Raw genomic sequence first — 20,515 nt, 5'->3', positions numbered from 1 at the left:
CTGTTGGTGAGAACGTGAATTGATGGAGACACTGTGGAAAACAGTATGGAGGTTCCTCAAAAAAATAAAAATAGAACTACCATATGATCCAGCTATCTCATTTCTGGGTATCATTCTAAGGAAATGAAAACAGGATCTCAAATATCTGCATTCCCATGTTTATTGCAGCATTATTCACTATAGCCAAGATATGAAAACAACCTAAGTGTTTGTCAATGTATGAATAGATAAAGAAGATGTGGTGCATATATATACACAATGAAATAGCAATGAGAAAGAGTAAAATCCTGACATTTGCAACAAAATGGATGGACTGAGGACATTGTGCTAAGGGAAGTCGGATGAAGACAGACAAATAATATATCACAAGTGAAATCTAAAAAATATCTGGACTCATAGAAATAGGGTAGTGGTGGTTACCAGGGGCTGAGGGGGGTGGAGGAAATAGGGAGTTGCTGGCCAAGGAATAATATTTCCAGTTAGAAAATAAATAAGTTCTAGGGAGCTAATCTATAGGATAGTGATTATAGGTGATAATACTGTATTATAGGCTTGAAAGTTTCTAAAAGAGTCGATCTTATTGTTTTTATCAAAATAAAGAAATGGAAGTCATATGATATAATGGATAATGCTATGGTGGTAATCATATTGCAATATATAAGTGTATCAGGTCAACAGATTGTGTATCTCAAGCTCACACAATGTTATATGTTCATTATATCTCAATAAAGCTGGCAGGGAGATATTTTGTTATAGGCAAAAACACCACATTTATCATAAAAGTTTAAATATTACATATAAGCAAAAATAATAACCACTCATAACTCCACCACTTGAGTGACATATATATTCTCCCGATATTTTTTCTATTTTTAAGCAAAAAGTGGGATTATACTATACATCTCATGTAACTTGCATTCTTTTAGTCATTAATACATGGTGAAGAGTTCCATTGTATGGACATATTAGTTTATTTGCTCAATCCCTGTGATGATTCATTTTGGTGTCAACCTGGTTAGATTATGGTGTCCAGTTTTGGGGTTGTTTTTTTTTTTTTGGTCAAACAACAGCTTAGATGCTCCTAGTTTTTAGATAAAATTAACATTTATAAGCAGTAGACTTTAAGTAAAGCAAAATATCTTCAATAATGTGGGTGGGCTGTATACATACATTCAGCTGAAGACCCCAAGAGCAAAGACGCGTTTCCCAAGGGAAAAGGAATTCTGCAACACAGAAGTTTTGCCTCTCTGGAGAACTCTAATACTGATTTTGGTAAAGGGAAGTGGGGTGCTGCCCATACCTAAATATGGGACCTAGAGGGTGTTATGTTAAGTAAAATAAGTCAGACAGAAAAAGACAAACCCCTTATGATTTTACTTATATGCAGAATCTAAAAAAACAAATAAACCAACAAAAACAGAAACAAACCCACAAATACAGAAAACTAGTGATTGGCAGAGCAGAGGATGGGGGGGGCAACATAGGTGAAGGGGATTAAGATGTACAAATTTTCAGCTATAAAATAAGTCCCAAGAATGCAAAGTCAATAGGGAATATAGTCAGTAACATTGTAATAATTCTGTATGTTGACAGATGGTAACTATACTTATCATGGTAAACATAATGTATAGAATTATTGAATCACTATGTTGCACACATGAAACATATTATTTTCTGTCAGCTACATTTCGATTTTAAATATTTTTAAATAAAAATGTGGGAGTGGGGCCTCCTGGGTGGCTCAGTGAGTTGGGCCTCTGCCATCAGCTCAGGTCATGATCACAGGGTCCTTGGATCGAGTCCCGAGTCGGGCTCTCTTCTCAGTGGGGAGCCTGCTTCCTCCTCTCTCTCTCTCTACCTGCCTCTCTGCCTACTTGTGATCTCTCTGTGTCAGATAAATAAAAATAAAATCTTTTTAAAATGTGGGAGTGGCTTTAGAATTGGGTAATGGGTAGAGGATGGGGGAATTTTGAGATGCAGGATAAGAAAAAGCCTAGATTTGATAGAAACACAAACATTCAATGTGATTCTGGTGGGGTTCAGAGGGAAATGAGGAAGATGAATTGGAAACTACTAGAAAAGATGATCCTTGTTATAAAGTGGCAGAGAAGTTGGCTGCATTGTGTTCTTTTGGGTAGAAGGTAGAACTTGAAAGCAATGAAGTTGGATATTTAGCAAAGGTGGAAGGTGTGACCTGATAATAGTAAAATGTGAGAGGAAAAAGATAAATTGAAGAAGGAATTATGAAGCAAAAAGGAACTAGAATTTGAAGATTTGGAAAAGCCTCAGCTTATCAATATCACAAATAATGAGAAAGTATGCTCTGGAGAAAACAACAAAGGTTGTGGCTGGACAACCATTTGCTGAAGGTATTAGGTTTGTGATCCATGGACCCAGTAAATTATCTCAGCAGAAATGCTGATGGTTTGCAAGGGGACAGAAATGAAATGAAAGGCTGGCTGTGATTTGTGATTCTGTAGGCAGGAGAAGAACTGATAGAACTATTTGGCTGTGGACATGTTGTCCTTCAAGAAGAGGGAAGAATGATTTGAGGGCAGCCCTGAGACCCCCCAGAGGGGACAAGCCCTGGACATAAGTGACTAAGTCTTTGGGCCACTCCTTGGTTGTGAGGGGCAATGTCACCATGCCAGCAGGCTCCTCAGAACACATGGAGATCGTGAAGATTATTCTCAAGTCTTAAAATCTAGTGGAACTTGCCCTGCTATGTTTTATACTTGCTTGGGACCCATGCCCCCTTTTTCCTTCTGACCTCTCCCTTCTGGAATGGAAATGTTCATCCTCTGCCATCCCACCATTGTGTTCTGGAAGCAGATCACTAGTCTGGTTTCAGAGGTTCCCAGAGGGAAAGGAATCTTGCTCCAGCATGAAACTCACCCTGGGTCTTCCCCGTAACAGATACAGATGACATTTAAATGAGTTGGTGAGGTGTAGATGAAATACTGGCTTCAAAGGTGATGCTAGAATTATGGAAGACTGGGGATGTTGGGATTGGCTGGATGTATTTTCCATGTGGGAAGGATATAAATTTTCAGGGGCCACAAGTGAGACTGTAATGGGTTTCCCCCAAAAAAGTATTTTGAGGTCCTAATCTCCAGAACTTCAGAATGTGACCTTGATGGAAATAGGGTCTTTACAAGTTAAAATAAGGGCATTAGGGTAGGCCCTAATCCATTGACTGGTGTCCTTATAAAAAAGGGAAACACACACAGAGGGACACCACCACATGGAGATACTACTGATGCTGCCATAAGCCAAGGAATGCTTGGGGCTACCAGAAGCTAGAAGAGGCAAGGAAGGATTCCCTTACAGGTTTCAGAAGGAACCTAGTCCTACTAACACCCTGATGCCAGACTTCTAGCCTCCAGAGCAGAGACAGTAAATTTGTTATAAGCCGGCCACTTTGTAATACTTTGTTATAATAGCATTTATTGTTGGGACATACAGAGCCTCAATTTGGGGCTTTTATAGATAAACCTTAGCACATCTCCAATCATTTCTACAGGATTAATTCTTAGAGGATATATAAGAGTTTGAGGTTTTTGACTTGCACCACTAAAATGCCATCTATATGAAGGTATTAATTTAAACGATCTATAATACTGTTGGAGCATCCATTGCTTATACTCTTATAGTAGGCTTTGTTTCTGTTTTTAATCACTGTTCATTTCTGATCTGGATAATTGAAGTGTCCATTAAAAGATATGCATGAGCATATCTTTTATGCTCTGCATGCCCATATGCAGAGCATGTTGGGTAGGATTATTACAGACATACCCTAGGAAGATTCGGTTGCAATGTTTCCCAGGTCAGTCTGTGCTTGGTCTCCTAGAAGGTGATCAACTCAGGCAAAGGAGGGAACAGGAGAACACACTGTGTCCAAGAACAGATTGTAACAAATCAATCACAGTGGAAATAAATATCAGCTTTATTAACACTCAAAGTGCCATTCATTTATATTCATTCCAAAGTCCAGAAGGTTACTCAGAGTAAGCCTTTGCACCACAGTCTTTCAAAAAAGATGAACTAACATGTAAGAAAAAGCAATTTCATTGTGCTAATTATTGCAGGCCTTCATGCACGATAAATCTAAACAAAGATGTGAGCCAACAATATACAAATTTCCATATAAACAAAGTCATTGATCACTAACAAAATATAAACATGGTTTCTTTCACATTAGATTAAAAAAAAAAAGCTATTTACCAACAAGAAAAAATAAGTACAAAATATTGTAAAACTCAGAAATTTTATACATTTTTACAAGCACGATTTTGAATGAACAACACAAAGTCAAAATGTGCATGAAATGTGGCACATACCACACTGTATCTGGCTTCTGGTAGGTTTTTCTAATCATACCGGCTCCTTGTAACATAATACACTTAGTGACATTCAACTTCAACAGTGGACTTTATTCCTAATACAAATAATTTTTATGTGGTACCGCATATTAAAAACAAGGTTTTCCTTTAGTACAATAACATTGTCAGATTGGAAATTTAATTTCCAATTCTTTCTCTGCCAGTACTTAAAATACACAGTACAGTCTAAAGACACAACAATGTATGTTCAAATATTCCTAAACCAATTTATAGTCAATTACAGAGGATCACAATATGTCAATGTACTGTTTTATAATGCGGTTTGACTTTGCCCAGAAAGAGAAAAACTAAAAGTTGAAATCTTTAGGGTCGGATATAGGAAATGTTCAAAAACAACAGGACAGGCCAACAGCAACTGGAGATATAAAAAAATCTTGACATCTCTTCAAGACAATTTAGTTTCTCACATTTTTTCATAGCTTTGAGAATTCAAAGGCCATTTTAATGGGCAGTATGTTTTTGCTACTGCTTTAAAACCCATTTTTCCTCTTAATTCGCATTTCACAGAATTCTCAAAAGAGAATTCAATGCCCTTCCTTGCAAGAATATTTTAGTTGATATCTAAGTAAATTTGCATCCAATTCTGGAGATACAAATACATTTCAAATGGTTAAAAACAAAATTAAAAAAATATTTTTGATCAGCCAGCTGAAAATATATTCATATAGTAAATAATCTCTCAGAAAGCTTTTATATATATTTAATTATTCTAACTAAACAGTACCCTTATAAAACAAGTTCATAAAAATGTAGAAATGAAATGAAAATAAGAAATTATTGGGATATATACATGTGCCTACAGACAAAGACATCTCCACACACACATCCCCTGATACCCAGAGTTACAAGCATACTTTCAACTTAGTCGTGGATTTTAGAATACATATAAAATCAGAAAGTGATGCTGAACTCCTGAGTTCTTCAACAAAGATAGAACCATAGATAAGTATACTTTGTAAAAGCAAGAAGGTCCATTTAAGTCAGTAATAGCAGTGCAGTTACTGATGGCTACATCTTGAAAGAAGTTAAAATATAAAGACACAGACAGTAGTTCAATGCACGCATTCATGATACTCATACACCCATCAACAATTATTAGTCAGAGTAGTAAATCAGTGTACAAATTAAACATTTCCAAAAATGTGCAAAAGTCAACTTTGATATGAAAAAAACACCTTTGTACATAATTATAAACTGCCCAGCATTCAACTGAGATTAAAAACGTTTACAGAGAGAAACTAATAGATTAAATACAGACAATTTAATGGCTACATTAAAAAATATACATTAGGTCAAAGGGTAAATTTACAAATTGATAATCATAGTTTGCAACAATTACAAGTTTATTTTCAAATTTATCCAAGTTTACTTTTATTTACAATGATATTTGAATAAAAAGAACCATGTGAAATGTAAGAGATGTCAGACATTAAAAGTATTTTTGGTATTAACTCTTATAATATTTCAGAATGCAGGGTAGCAAATTTTAAAACCAATAGAAAAAATGTAAACTTTTTATTTACTAATTAAGATTGTATTACAAACAATCGTTTGTTTTTAAAGAAGTATTCTTATCCATAGACACTGTACTTGCACTTGAACAGGGTGTACTGCAAGGGTCTGGCCTACTTTCCTTTGCCCATAAGCCTTCCCAACTCAAATGTTTCCACTAGTCATTCTTCTTTTCCCAGGTGGAAAAAAGTCTTTGGAAAAATGAGAATATGTCAAATCCATTTTGGAGCCCAAGTAGCTAACAGAGTTTAAAATGTGACCTACCTCTCCCCTCCAAGTAATGCTTATGCTAAAATCACCACTAGTTACATGTTGGGTTTCTTTAATTATAAAAATATGTAAATAAATGAACACAAAAGTGCTTTTTAGTATAGTCACAAACTTTACCGTTCTCAACTGGAATGAGGGGGACTCAGAAATCCTTATCTGGGAACAAATTCTGCATGTATACTAGACAGCAGGCTCTCCCCTATGTTCCAAAATGTCTATGGCACAGAGCAGACATCAGCCCAAAACCTATTTTTCTTCACAGCTTTCCTAAAATGCCTCTCAAGTAAAACGCAAGTTCATAAATGTTAAGACACTAGGAAGAAACTATGCCACCAACCTGAGGCATCATATGTCAACGTATATGTATATGCATCTATGGTCAAATGACAGTAAAATTGGCACATGTACAAGCTCAAATTTGTAATGTTTATGTAGTTCTGTATGTCTAAATGCAAACACTGAGCACCTGTCTTTTTACTTGAAGGATAGGTTGAGATACAAATTCTATAAGTACCTGCTTTAACATGCTTTTACTGTTAGCTTACAGATGGGCAGAAGTAACAGTGATAATCATTTTGGCTATGTGTGCAGGGAATATAAAAGCTTTGGTTTAAAGTGATTCTGATAATACAGATTGCAAATACAAACAAGGAGTCATCAGGCATAGGGAAGAACAGTACTCACTGACTCAATGCCTTTGCTGTTATTAACAAAAATATCATATTACAATGAAAATGCATAATTACGAAAAATATGAAGAATTACATGAGGCTGTATACAGGCAACAAATAAAAATTCATTCTCTTTAACTAGGACTCCACCCTCAACTTTCTGAAACTGAACCAGGTCTGCTCTATCACTGAGAAGATTCTCTAGACTCCCCTAAAAGCTCATCATCATCTACAGCTCTGAAAGGTGAGTATGGAGAGATGGCTACCCCTGACACTTCCCATACCTATTATGGCATCCTGTCCAGACTGTGGCAGAAGTCAAAGCAAAGCTACAGACAACTATGAAGTAGGAACAGTGGCTTCACAGCACGCCTTCCCTAGCCAACCAAAAAGAGGTATAAGACAATTTCCTTTTGAACACTTGGTAAGCTAAGGAAGCTTGTTTTCATAATGTCTGGAAGAATTTCTATTTCAAAGAGCTCATGAAGAACTATGCAAAATCAATTATTTTCTATTTCAGAATTATATATAAGCTCACTATTATACACACATACAAATTCAATTTTAATCTACTTTTACCAACCAAGAGCTTGGCAATTTACAATAAATACCTTTATTAAACAATCACTTGTACTAGCTACTTGTGGAAAATGTGCTGGCGTTCCTATCTGAAGACGATTACACTCATCCATCATCAGTAGGTCATACACATTTCAGTTGTTCTTCTAGTACAGAGACTAATCTAATTGAACACTCATACTTTTCCTTCCTTCCCACCTCTGCCCCAAATCACTCTCTCTCCCTCTCTCACACCCACACGCACGTGCACGCACACGCACACACACACACACACACGCACACACTCACTTTCTCTTTTCACAGAAAAGTAAGCTAGAGCTTTAGTCAAAATGTTAGTTAAAAGTAAGGATCAGAACTGCTATCCCTGGATTCCTTGCACATGGCCCTAAGTTTCATTGCCTTAACACTGTAAACCATTTAAATGACCTCTTTAGGGCAAAATTAACCATTCTAGCTCTGCTATGAAAATCATAACTGAACCATGATATACAAAGAATTTGGACAGTGCCAATGTGATTGAAAGTCAAGTCACCAAGCTGGAAAACAATTCTCTACGTCTCTTAGAATTAGAATACCTCTTTCTATCCTTATTGTAGGCATTCACGTCTAGTGGAGACTGCAGTGTGTCTATTACAGACTAATGCTAATGTTTCTCTTTGAACATATATATGTAAAATATGGAGAATATATATGTAAAATAAAAGAGGTAGAAAAAGGTAGGAGGAGGAAGCAGGCATTAAGAAAGGTTTATGGGCCAACACACAGTCCTAAGGCCAAATGAACTCTTGAAGCCTACTGATTTTGGAAAAACCTTCCTGTGGTGGGTAACTTGAAATATTATTGATATAAAATAAAATTAAGGCATACAGAGAAAAAGGCACTACCAAAAATGAACAATTAAATTGCTTTTCATTAACACTTAATCAATCTTAAAATTCAAATAAATATGAGCATTACATTTGTAAAAAGACCAAACTTAATACAACAATAAGGGCTCAAGAAATTGTCCTGATCCTAGCATATGTAACACTGTTGACAGAATACAACTTCTATCAAATGGTTTGGACATTTAAAAATTTAGACTTTAAAAACTGTTTTCCCTTTAAAAGAAAAAGCAGGAAAAAAACCCATGTTTTGGGATATATGCCCCTCACCATTAGAATTGAGTAGGGGATGGACTTTTTTATATAGAGGAAGTCCTGAGACAGAGGTCACCTGACCTATGTGGTCCCTCCAATTTGGGGATACTTTTTCCCTATTAATGGCATTTTAGTTTACAACAGCCAATGATTGCCCAAAATTGCTTTCCTCTCACTTCATAAAAAACAGTGATGTTTAAAAACATCACTGCTAAACTTTCAGAGTTAGGGTATACCATGAAATAAGTGTATTTGTTTGCCTAATTTCCTCCTAGACCGTGACCTACTTAAGGATAAGTTAATCTAGTACCTGACATAATAAGCCACAATTATTGAATAAGCAAGTAAAAAAGATTCACTCTCTTTAAAAGAAATTGATAGATTTCTATACTCAACTGACACCAGGTATTCTGGATCAAGTTACTGGTCTCTAGACCTCAAAACCACTGGCACAGAGCTCTGCTGTGGTTCAGAGTCTGCATCTGACAAGTATCTTGGCTTTTGCACCCAAGCTTGGTCGTCCCTATAAACTATCCAGATTTTACTTTTCTTAGTGACTTCACATATCTTACAACACCATCTCAGAAGTACTACAGACCAGACCTGATATATATAAGAGCTCTAGTAGCAGAAAACTCTTGTAAAAAAAAAAAAATCCACCTTTTTACTGTACTTTCTATTGGAAATAAGATAAAGGCTCTCTCAACTGAAAGCCAATTCAACTTACTCGGAAATAAGTTTTAACTTTTCTTTTACATTTCAGACTGTGCATTAACATTTCAATCTCATATAAATTATGTAAGGTTGACTGCCTTTGAGAACTTTCTAAGGCAATCATCTTTAATCATTTTCAAGTTAGAAACATGTTTTGTAAAAGAGAAAAATTGAAAAATTTTCAAGATAGGCATACTGAAAACTTCAAAGTCTGTATACTTTTAAGTACATTTTAAAGAATTACCAACCATCAAAATTTCCATTAGTCATTATGTTATTTTTCAACCCTTTTATTCAATACAGTTTGTTTGCAATGTAAAAGATCTTATATTTGGTCCAAGCCTAACTCATGCCATTTTGAATCTCTCAAGGCCTAAGTAGAAAGATATTTCCTGAAAAGCACATATAAGACTGCTAGTGAATCTTCTCCAGCACCAAAAAGTCTGCCACTATCAAAGCAGAATGCATTTTAAAGGCACAAAGTCAGCAGTCTGGCCATTTTCCAACCTCAGCAAAGAAACATTACAGTATAGAAGAATCAGTTCTGCATTAAAAAAACAAGTATATTTAGAGTCATATTTAAAAGTTCAAATTTCATTTCTGATCCATACCATTATTAGAAAAAAAAAACTGGAGTGTCATATTTAACTGCCCCTAATGGGTTTCCTTTCAAAATTTTTTCTAAAATTTACCTTTAGTCTTTCATACCTCATCCCACCTTAAGCTTTTTTGTTCTGGTAGTTTTTATATATATTAACTTTTATTGTCATTTTTGGTACCTTTATAACTTGTTTGAAATAAATTCACATCACATTTTATATAATAATTCTGTAAACTATTAGTCTATTTTTAAGTCTTTACATAAAGAATAATACTTTTCCATATTTTTCTTATAAAACAAAGGTCTTCTGCAGCAGTGTTAAAGTAGTAGTTTCTTTTCAGGTGATTTTATCTTCCATAGCATTTAGAGAAGGAAAAAGCAAACAATTTTGCCTTGGGCTTCACAGCCCCCCAAGATTTCTCTCTAAAGAGCATTTCTCTCATATTCTGCACTGCTAGTTACCCTGGCAAACCAAAAATGAGCTACAAGGAAATCAAAACCACACAAGACGAAGGAATGAAGGAAAAGCCCACTGGTCCAGATACCACAATCTTGCTCAAGCAGAAGAGATGCCTTCACTCATAAAAGCTAAAGAAATTATAATAGATCCACATCCTTGGGGACTACGTTTATAGCACAAGATTTGGCAGTTGATTTTCAAGGGGGAAGAGGCCACTAATTCATATTCTTCCTTGCAAGCTGCTTCCTTTAATTATAAATGTATGGGAGAAGCCTTGACAACTGCATTTGTGCTTTGACTTTTTCTCAGACTAGCTAGTAGAATTTCAAATATTCCTAGAGATAATGCCAGATAGGACCTTGATCCAGGAAACCAAGATCTACCCAACTTCATAAACAAAGTATTTTAAAACAGCCCCTAGAAGAGCATATCTTTTAGCAGAAAATAAAATACTCGAGTCCCTTATGAATCCCACAAAAGGCTTCACATTTAGGGCCTCCAGAAAGACTACTATTTCCTAACCTTTAAAAATAAAGTACTTAGCACTTGCTTTAATATGCTGAAACAAACTGCAAGTATCTAAATTACCGCTATTACTCATATTTTTCAGTAGCACAAGTCCATCAGAGATAGTGGGAGTTTCCCAGATGCTTCTTTCCACTGGATGTCGTTGCTCTTGGTGGGTATGTTATACTAGTAATACCTGGCAGTTTTAAACATTCTTATAAAGTAGTTAATACTTTGTTTTGATATGCTTTTCTTTTCCCACAATTATGAACTGACTTTTGAGGAAAGAATATATACAGATGGCTGGGTTTAATAGGTTCCATGTTTAAATTCATTTTGTTTCTACAATGGAAGTTACTGATCTGGTTTTAATACACAGCTGGTAAAGGAAAGGACTGCTATTTGATGTTTGTTGAAATTGTTCACCCTTGACTTGGAAGAAGTGGTATCGGCTCTTATAAAACCCTTTTTCTGCATTGCATCTCTTTCTCTCTGAAATATACTTTTTTCAAGGAACCTACTCTGTAAATGGCTATTTTTAGTTTATAACTGGGGCTGGTCTTTACATCAGGTTCTCAACTTCAGCGCTTTTTGACATTTTGGTCAGGATAATTCTTTGTTAGCAGATGGGGATGCTGTATTGTATAGTGTAGTTTTTTTTGGCAGCATCCCTGGCCTCAGACCACCCAATGCCACTATGATCCTTCTAGTTGTGACATGAAAAACTCTCCAGGCACTGCCAAATGCAAGGCAAAATTATTCCCACCCAACATTTGAGAACCACTGTTTTACACGGTAGCTTATTTTGTGAGGTGCTTTAGTATTCTGTGATCCCAAGAACAAGGATTTTTATCTCATGAGACTAGCTTTAACATGTGGATGCCCCAAGTTAAATTCTTAGTTCCCAAAGAATGTTATCTATGGGGAATCTGGAGCTAGAAATAGGAAGATACATGATTTGGTTATTTCTCTTTTCCCTTAATCTTGGGACTTTCTCCCTCCAGTAAAGACCATAGTTTAAAATACACTAAACATTTAGTTCTTCTTTTCATTATTTCTATTAACTGTTAAATGTGGATTCTTCTGCCCACACACTGAATCACACCAATCTCTTTTTGCCTTTTAATTTGATTTGCTGACTTCTCATATCTGCTTTACTCTAATATAGTATCTCTCTCTCTCTCTCTCTCTCTTTTTTTTTTTTTAAAGCTGAAAGCTATCCCTCAAGGTATACAGATTCCAGTAACATGGATCTATTATAGTGTATTTGCTTATTATACTGGTTAGGATTAACAAATAAACATACCTCTTAGAGATTCATATTTTCTATCAAGACTCCTACTGAGCAAAAAGCCTGGTAGACAAAGGTTAGGATCTAAAGAATACAGATATAAGAAGGAACCTATATTCTTTAAGTTGAGTACCTACCCTAAACTCAAGTTTAGGGCTCAACCCCATAAATGAGGATCTATTTTAAATACTAATCACTAAAAACTACAAATCATACATCATTTTCTTCTCCTTGTTTTCCATGTCTCCCCATCAACACCAATCTGTCAGTGACATGGGGAAAGACTCTCTAATCCTTAGGTATTCTAAATGATTTGTTTGTACTAAAAAGAGCAACTATGTACTAAAGTGCTTTATCTCTCTGAACCACATCAGTACATTATAAAAAAATTTTTAAAAAAAAGGAGTTTCAAGTTCTTGTAAGGGAAAAAAAGATTAAATATAAAAAATTTAGATTACTATTATTATTAAACAATTTAAACCAAGAATCAAGAGAAATACTTTCCCTCTTGTCTTTTTTCTCCCCATCTCTCTTTTTTTATAAAAAAGAAAAGTGCAGTCAGAGAGAAGGTGAATGAATTGATGGGAGCTGGGTAGAGGCACAGGAGAGGTTACTGGCTGCTAGTGATAATGCACGAACATGTGCCTTAACAGTTCATCAGCTGAAGGTCTCAGTTTGGCCTCTATAAAGATCCGTTTGAGGAAATCTCGAGTATAGTCTGAGACATGAGGTGGCAGCTTTGGGTTGGTTGGCTGAGTGGCAATTTTAAAGATGGCAGCCATAGCTTCAAATTCTGCCCAAGGAGGCTTTTCAGTTAGCATCTCCACCACAGTACAGCCCACACTCCTAGGGAGGGAAAAATTACACAGATAGTATCATCATGAAGGAAAGTCACTTAACTACAACATGAGAAACACAACTAACATCCATTTACATTTAAATACAACTTCATTTCAAGTTTAAAGTTTCATTAAAAGGTTGTAATTATATAAAACTATAATTTAAACATAAAATCAATGGGAGACTAACTCAAATGGTCAGGCAAAGAACATTATTCATTTTATAATTTTTGCCTTATATAATTTTCTAAATTGACATTAAACATAGTTTTTTGTGTTTATCTTATTACAAAGAACACAAACACTAGAAATTCTTTCAGCCATTAGGTGCCTAAAATGAATATCTATTAAACACAATTCTGGGTGGGAAGCAGGAAACAGCCGCTTTATTTTTTAACTTAAAATTATTAATTAAAGATAACTGAATTACATGATACTAACAAAAAGGATTAGTAACTCTTAAAGTTCCTCAGGGATAGAAAACAAAGACAGTTTTCTAATGCTGGAATCTGCTTTAGATGAAACCCTCCCCGAAGAAAGGAAGACAGGCTCAAGAACTCCATTTACTTAGCTAATTATTAAGCCAAAAAGAGAAAAAAATTAAAACAAAAGTATTCCTGGCATCCTACTTCAAAACTACCAAAGATCATTTAAATCTGGCTCAGTAACTTCCATTTTGGGTGAAATTATGTGCGAAGGCAAGTGTTTTTGGTTTTTATTTTTTTAATTAACATATAATATGTTATTTGTTTCAGGGGTACAGGTCTGTGATTCATCCGTCTTACCCAATTCACAGCACTCACCATAGCACATAGGCAAACCTAACATCAAAACCTACCAGATGTCTGCTTTTCTGCCATAGCCTTCTCCACTAATTACTTCAGGGCTCATCCAGTATGGTGTGCCTGTGACAGACTTCATCCCTGTCCCTGAAAGACAGATGGTTTGAAGCCGTTTGCTGGCCCCAAAATCTCCTAGTTTGACGTTGCCTGTTGAATCTCGCAGAATATTTGCACCTAAAAATATGAAAACATCCTCAATTCATTACTTTTTTTGGCCGTTTGCAATTTAAAAAAAAAATGGCAAATAATTACTTAGTAGACTCATCAGTCTGTCTCCAAAATTAGGCTGCTTTTTGTCTTCCCAACAGTACCTGGTATAATGCCAGTCATACAACCAGGGCTCATTAAGAATTTACTGCACAAACTAAATTTTTAGAGTCAGCTGTGTATGCTTTAGCACCTAAGAAGGCTCATAAGTGATAAGGGCTGGGGCCAGTAGGAGGTAAGGATGACAAAGAAGAAAAAGGAGAAAAGGGCTAAGAATGTGAAGCTCAGAGGAGGATACAGAAAGCAACAAAGGCTCTCAGCCCCAGTTTCTCTGTGACAAAGCCCATTTTGCAGCTCATTTCCCTGAGAAGCTAGCTCTCCTCAGGAACTTCCTATGGAACCTTCATAATCAACAACTTCTAGCACCTTCCCCTCTACTGTAATTTTTTTATATCTTTTTTAAATAAACATATAATTTATTATTAGCCCCAGGGCCCTCTACTGTAATTTAATGTTACTTATCTTACATTCCAGTTTTTCTTAGTATTGGATTTTGTTTTATACTAATTTTGTTTCTCAATGTCTCTATATTTAATCTCTCTTCTAAGTAAGCTTTGACCTTTCTGTTTTAAAATTTTAGTTTTATGAAATTTTATTTTTATTTTATTTACTTTTATTTACTATAAATATTTTATCTATTTACTATAAATGGACCTTGATCACAGGGTGTGAGATAGAGTTTGCTGAACTCCCCACGGTGATTTACCCTTCCCCTCTTTCCATACAGCACTCTTTGGAAGAAGTTCACAACGCACAGCCCACAATCAAGGTGTGAGGATTTATGCTCCAGGCTGAGTAGCTACATAAATTATTTGTAATTACTCTGTATGGTATATTTGTCTCCTTTCTTGCATTTATTCATTCAACCTTTCATTTATATCAGTATGACCACATAGATATTTTATACTCTGAGTCATAATCAAATATGACTTTATTTTTTGGCTCAAGTTGTTCCAGCTTTGGCCATTGGGAGCTCTTTGAATTGGATTCTGTGTCCCTCTGCCATACCCTGAATCATTGCATTCTTATTTGGTTTGGGTTTTTTTTGTTTTTAAAGCATTTTCTTACTTTTTGGTGCTTAAGGATGCTCTGGCTTCAACCTGTGTATTTCCTCCACCCGTCCTAGAATCTGTCATTCCTCCAAGAAGCCCTGGTTCCTTTTAGTGGCGAATGGTATCAGAAATCAAGATCTGGATGCTGGATTCATTTACTTTTTATTCTTGTTTCTCCCTTCTATCATTATTTTTTTTCCCTTCTATCATTTTTTGAACTCAATCTTCTAGGATTATAAAGCTGGTTTCCATCTTACATAAATTATTTTTATTCTTATTTTAAGTCTTATATAAGCTTAACCATGTTTTTTTAAAAGAACTCCTTATTTGTCCCTTTATCCTTTTTTAATGGCCTCTAAAACACAGAGTGAATAGTAGAGAAAAATCTGCATTATAAAACAGAGAGAATACAGACTGTTCATCCCCACCATGGACTTCTGTACTTGTCTTTCTGTTCTCCCAGAAAATTCCCCAGCCTAGTTAATAGGCTAGTTAACACGGCTAGTTAACATGGCTCCCCAAAGCCTCTCTCCCAGAGAGAATGCTGGATCCATTCTCTGCATACCATAAGCCTAAGCATGCCATGGTACCAGACCTTCAACAAAAGTACTGCCTATTTAGTATCTCCTATCATCTAAAACTTACAGAAAGATTCTGTCAAAAAAAGCCACTGCCAAAAAAAAAGCCACTGCCTATAAAGTATTTAGCCAAAGGAAGGGCAACAAACAAACCAGTTTTTTCAGTCTGTGAGCTGGGAAGGAGCAGTCCTGAGCAGGTCACAGACTGGGAGAGCCATGAAATAATCAGCAGTAGTAAACCAATGAGTAAACTCATATGAAGGGCTGAAGAGAAAGTGTATAGCCAAGCTCCCAAAATAACTTACTAATTTTTTAAAGCTCATTTTAACTACATTAAAAGTAAGCTTTTAGGGCGCCTGGGTGGCTCAGTGGGTTAAAGCCTCTGCTTTCAGCTCAGGTCATGATCCCAGGGTCCTGGGATCGAGCCCCACATCGGGCTTTCTGCTCAGCAGGGAGCCTGCTTCCCTCCTCTCTGTCTCTCTCTGCCTGCCTCTCTGTCTACTTGTGATCTCTCTCTGTCAAATAAATAAATAAAAATCTTAAAAAAAAAAAAAAAGTAAGCTTTTAAGGAGACTTTTCAAACATACAAAAGCAGACAAGATAGTATATGTACCCATGATCCAGCCCCAACAACCACCAGGGCAATCTTCCCCCACCACACATACTGCTAGCCACTCCCTCCTCCTTCTCATTATCAGAAGCAAATTCAACACATTACAATCAACAAATAGTTTACTGTAGGTCTTTAAAATATAAACTTATCACACCTAAAAGAATGGAAAATAACTTCTTAATATTATTAAGCATATACTATTTTTAACATTTAAAAAAAATCAGAATCCAAATAAAGTCCATACACTGAGACTCACTGAATTACCTTTTAAGTCTTTCCTAATCTAACGTTCCCTCTAATGTCTTTTTTCTTCATAATTTATGATGAATCTAAGTTATTTCCTACAGCTTTCTTATGGTCTAGATCTTGCTGACTCCATCCTAAGGAGTCATTTAACATGTTCCTCTGTCCTATATATGTTCTAAAACTCAGTAGCTGAATCTACACGCTTGATCAGATTCAGGTCCAATTTCTTTGGCAAAAATGTTTACGTAGATGATGTTATTATTCTACAAATAAGAAGTACATAATGCTGGACTATCTCCAGCAACATTTTAGTGATGTCAACAATTGTTCATATTTAGTACTTATATCTAGTAATTCCTTAGTGGTTGCAAAATGGCACTATGCTATTATTCCTTTTTCATTTGTTAGCCAATATGCTTCTATAAAGGTAAGTTTCCTTTCACCTAGGATTTAGTCCTCTGTAGTAGTCTGTAACACAAAAGCAAAGTAAAGGAACCTTATTATGGAATAACAAATTGGTTCTCTAGCAACAATAATCAATAGTTTTTAAGTTTCATTATGAATTCATGGGTTTATTTATTTTAAAGATTTTATGTATTTATTTATTTGACAGAGAGACACCGCAAGAGAGGAAACACAAGCAGGGGGAGTGTGAGAGGGAGAAGCAAGCTTCCTGCCCAGCAGGGAGCCTGATGGAGCACTTGATTCCAAGACCAGGCGCCCCTGTGGGTTTAAACTTTAAAAGAAACCAACTATCTTTCCCTTTCCCTCACCATATAAAAATTGTGCAATGAGGGGCAGCTGGGTGGCTCAGTGGGTTAAAGCCTCTGCCTTCAGCTCAGGTCATGATCCCAGGGTCCTCGGATGGAGCCCCGCATCAGGCTCACTGCTCAGCAGAGAGCCTGTTTCCCCTTCTCTCCCTCTGCCTGCCTCTGTGCCTACTTGTGATTTCTGTCAAATAAATTATTTTTAAAAAATCTAAAAAAAAAAAAAAAATTGTGCAATGAGAAAAAAAAATCAAAACTAAAAATAAATAAAAATTGCACATTATGGGGCACCTGGGTGGCTCAGTGGGTTAAAGCCTCTGCCTTCAGCTCAGGTAATGACCCCAGGTTCTGGGATTGAGCCCTGCATCACTTTGAGCCCCACATCACATCAGGTTCTCTGCTCAGCAGGGAGCCTGCTTCCTCCTCTCTCTGCCTGCCTCTCTGCCTACTTGTGATCTGTCAAATAAATTTTTTTTAAAAATTACTAAAAAAAAGTTGCACATTATAAAAATTTGGGAAATACAGAAAAAGTAAAAAGCACACAAATGAAAACAATCATCACTCATCCTGCTATTTCGAAATAATCACTTAATTATATGGAAATTCTTTTCCTAGGTCATACTTTAATTTTGCAAGCTTGAGATCATATTGCGTATCCAATTTTATATCTAGTTTTTCTCTTATAAATCTGCTTGCTTCCAACCTCATTTACCAGAATAGTTTATCACTCTTCCTGGCAAGGTTAGATGAGGATCCCCTGAGGGGTTGCTGTCCTCAGTTCCTGTACCTTTTCTCATTATGAAAGCAAGAGAAACTGGCTTGAATAGAGCCTATTCCTAATAGAATAATTCACTCAAACAATTTCCCTTTGTGGTTCTTTAAACTATCACTTGACTTGTAAGGTCTATGCTGGACAGAACTTGAGGTGAAAGGTTCCTATTTCTTTTAGAACATGAGCCATGTCCTTGTTCTCTCAGACTCACTAGCAAGCTCCATCCCATACAAGCAATTTGGCTCAGGCATTCTGCAGCAGATTTTACTTTGTCACCAGAAACTGGGTAGAAATGTCTCTTTGGTCTGAATATGACCATATTTATGATGTGACACTACTAACAGCCTACTGCTGACTGGAAACCTTACTGATAACATACATTTAACATGTATTTTGTATATTGTATGTATTATCTACTATATTCTTATAGTAAAGTAAGTTAGAAGAAAATGTTAAAGTCATAAAGAAGTAATACGTTTATGGTACTACAGTTTATATGAAAAAAAAATCCACAAATAGGAGGACCCACATAGTTCAAACCTGTGTTGTTCAAGGGTCAGCTGCATGTGTGTGCGTATTTATTCTTACTGACTGATTAAATAAAGTGATCTTTATTTTTTTTTAAGATTTTATTTATTTATTTGACAGACAGAGATCACAAGCAGGCAGAGAGAGAGAGGAGGAAGCAGGCTCCCTGCTGAGCAGAGAGCCCAATCTGGGGCTTAATCCCCAGGACCCTGGATCATGACTTGAGCCGAAGGCAGAGGCTTTAACCCACTGAGCCACCCAGGTGCGCCATAAAGTGATCTTTAAATGTGAGTCACAACCCAATATTTACAGAATCAGACCTCTGGGTATGCTCTGCGGTACAAAGTTTTAAGCACTCTCAAATTTGAAACACCTCAGCCAATTGCTTTTTTCTCACATCATGCACTTCCTTACATACCTGCTCCCTGAAAACTGTTGAGTTTTTAGAGTCTTAAAAAGTGAGTTTAACTGAGCTTGAGTTCATCAAAGCTCAAGTCTTGGCCTCTCTCCTTTCCTCTTCTTATTCTCTCCCTAGGTAATGACGTCCATTCCCATGGCTTTAAAAATATGATCTCAACATAAAGTATGTCATCAGCATAGCTAACTTTTGAGTGTTTTCTAAATACAATGTTTTAAGCATATTATATACATTAAATCATTTAATTCATACAAAACCTGGAGTTAGACACTATTATTATCTTCCTTAAAAATGAGGAACTGAGGCATAGAGAGATTATGTGTCTTGTCCAAGGTTATACAATGATGGATCAAGTCCAAATCTGCATCAGGCCAGCTGATGTCAGAGCCCCTACTCTTAACCACTATATTCTAATGCTATGTCCTATGTATGAAAACATAGTCTCATTTTCATGATCATCTGAACTTTACTGATGTTGTGGACCCCCCAGAGATGATCTACCCACTTGTGGAGATGTGAACATCAGGACAAGTAGGAACATTGACTGTGTCAGTGAGAAAGCAGAATTGCTTCCTAAGATGTTTTAAAGGCAGACGTAGTAATCTAAATGCTAAATTTCTCACTCATATCACTTGTTTCATTCAGAGTCACCAAAAAAACTGTGTAAGTAAAATAAAAAAATACCTCATTACTTACCTTTGATATCTCTATGAACAATCATATTACTGTGCAAATAATGTACGCCCTCCAGAATCTGACGGGTATATTTCCTAGTCACATTCTCAGTAAGAGCTCCATATGCTTTTAATTGGTCCTTAATTGAACCCTAAGATAAAAGAAAACAAAAGAAAACTATAGTATGGTTTGAAATAAAAACTACTATTAAATCTTTATTTTTTAAAGGATCCGCAGTTTGTGAGTGGGAGGCTTTAGCTGAAGAGTACAGGAATTCTCAGTAAGGACATTATATGCCACCTAATGCAACATAAAAACTCTACTATATTCCCTGACTAGAACTGTGGAAGAATATGGTCATAGTTGAAAGAAGCCTTTTAAACTATTTTTTTGATTGATGACCTTGTTTCCATGATTATGTTGGTTCTATCTCTTGTTCCTTGAAATCATGTTTTTTAAATTCTTGCTTTTTTTGCCCTGAATGTATTTTTGTTTTTCCTGCTTGCTCTTTTCCATATTCCCTACTTGAATCTTATTTATTTTGTTTGCTATCTGCTACTTTACTTCTTAAGAGAAAGAATGGATATGATTAAATAGTCAAAACACATATGAGATTTTTAAAGTTTTTCTTTTATACTCAACATTCTAGTTTAAAACATGTGAAAATGTATTAAAGAAGAATTTCAAATTTTCTTACATGTTTTTTAAGGCAGGATGAGGTGCCATCTCTGAGAATGCTGAATCACTCTGAGGTGAGACCCTGGCACTTGA

At 35.9% G+C, this 20,515-nt stretch overlaps 1 protein-coding gene across 1 annotated transcript in view; it reads right to left on the bottom strand.

The window, feature by feature from the left end:
* Positions 1-3,922: 3,922 nt before the first annotated feature.
* The window catches only part of MAP3K2 (mitogen-activated protein kinase kinase kinase 2), an 85,214-nt gene continuing 68,621 nt past the window's right edge, over positions 3,923-20,515 (bottom strand). The window contains exons 15-17 of the mRNA XM_045066531.1: positions 19,766-19,895; positions 13,825-14,002; positions 3,923-12,993 (exon numbers count right to left, since the gene is read on the bottom strand). Coding sequence (XP_044922466.1) covers positions 12,768-12,993; positions 13,825-14,002; positions 19,766-19,895 — 534 coding nt within the window. The 3' untranslated portion in view covers positions 3,923-12,767. The remainder of the gene's footprint in view (positions 12,994-13,824; positions 14,003-19,765; positions 19,896-20,515) is intronic.

This window comes from Mustela putorius, unplaced genomic scaffold (assembly GCF_011764305.1).
Source record: "Mustela putorius furo isolate JIRA1106 unplaced genomic scaffold, ASM1176430v1.1 tig00003867_pilon_pilon_pilon, whole genome shotgun sequence".
In the NCBI taxonomy this organism is placed as follows: Eukaryota; Metazoa; Chordata; class Mammalia; order Carnivora; family Mustelidae; genus Mustela; species Mustela putorius.
This window is presented reverse-complemented; position numbering and strand designations above follow the sequence as displayed.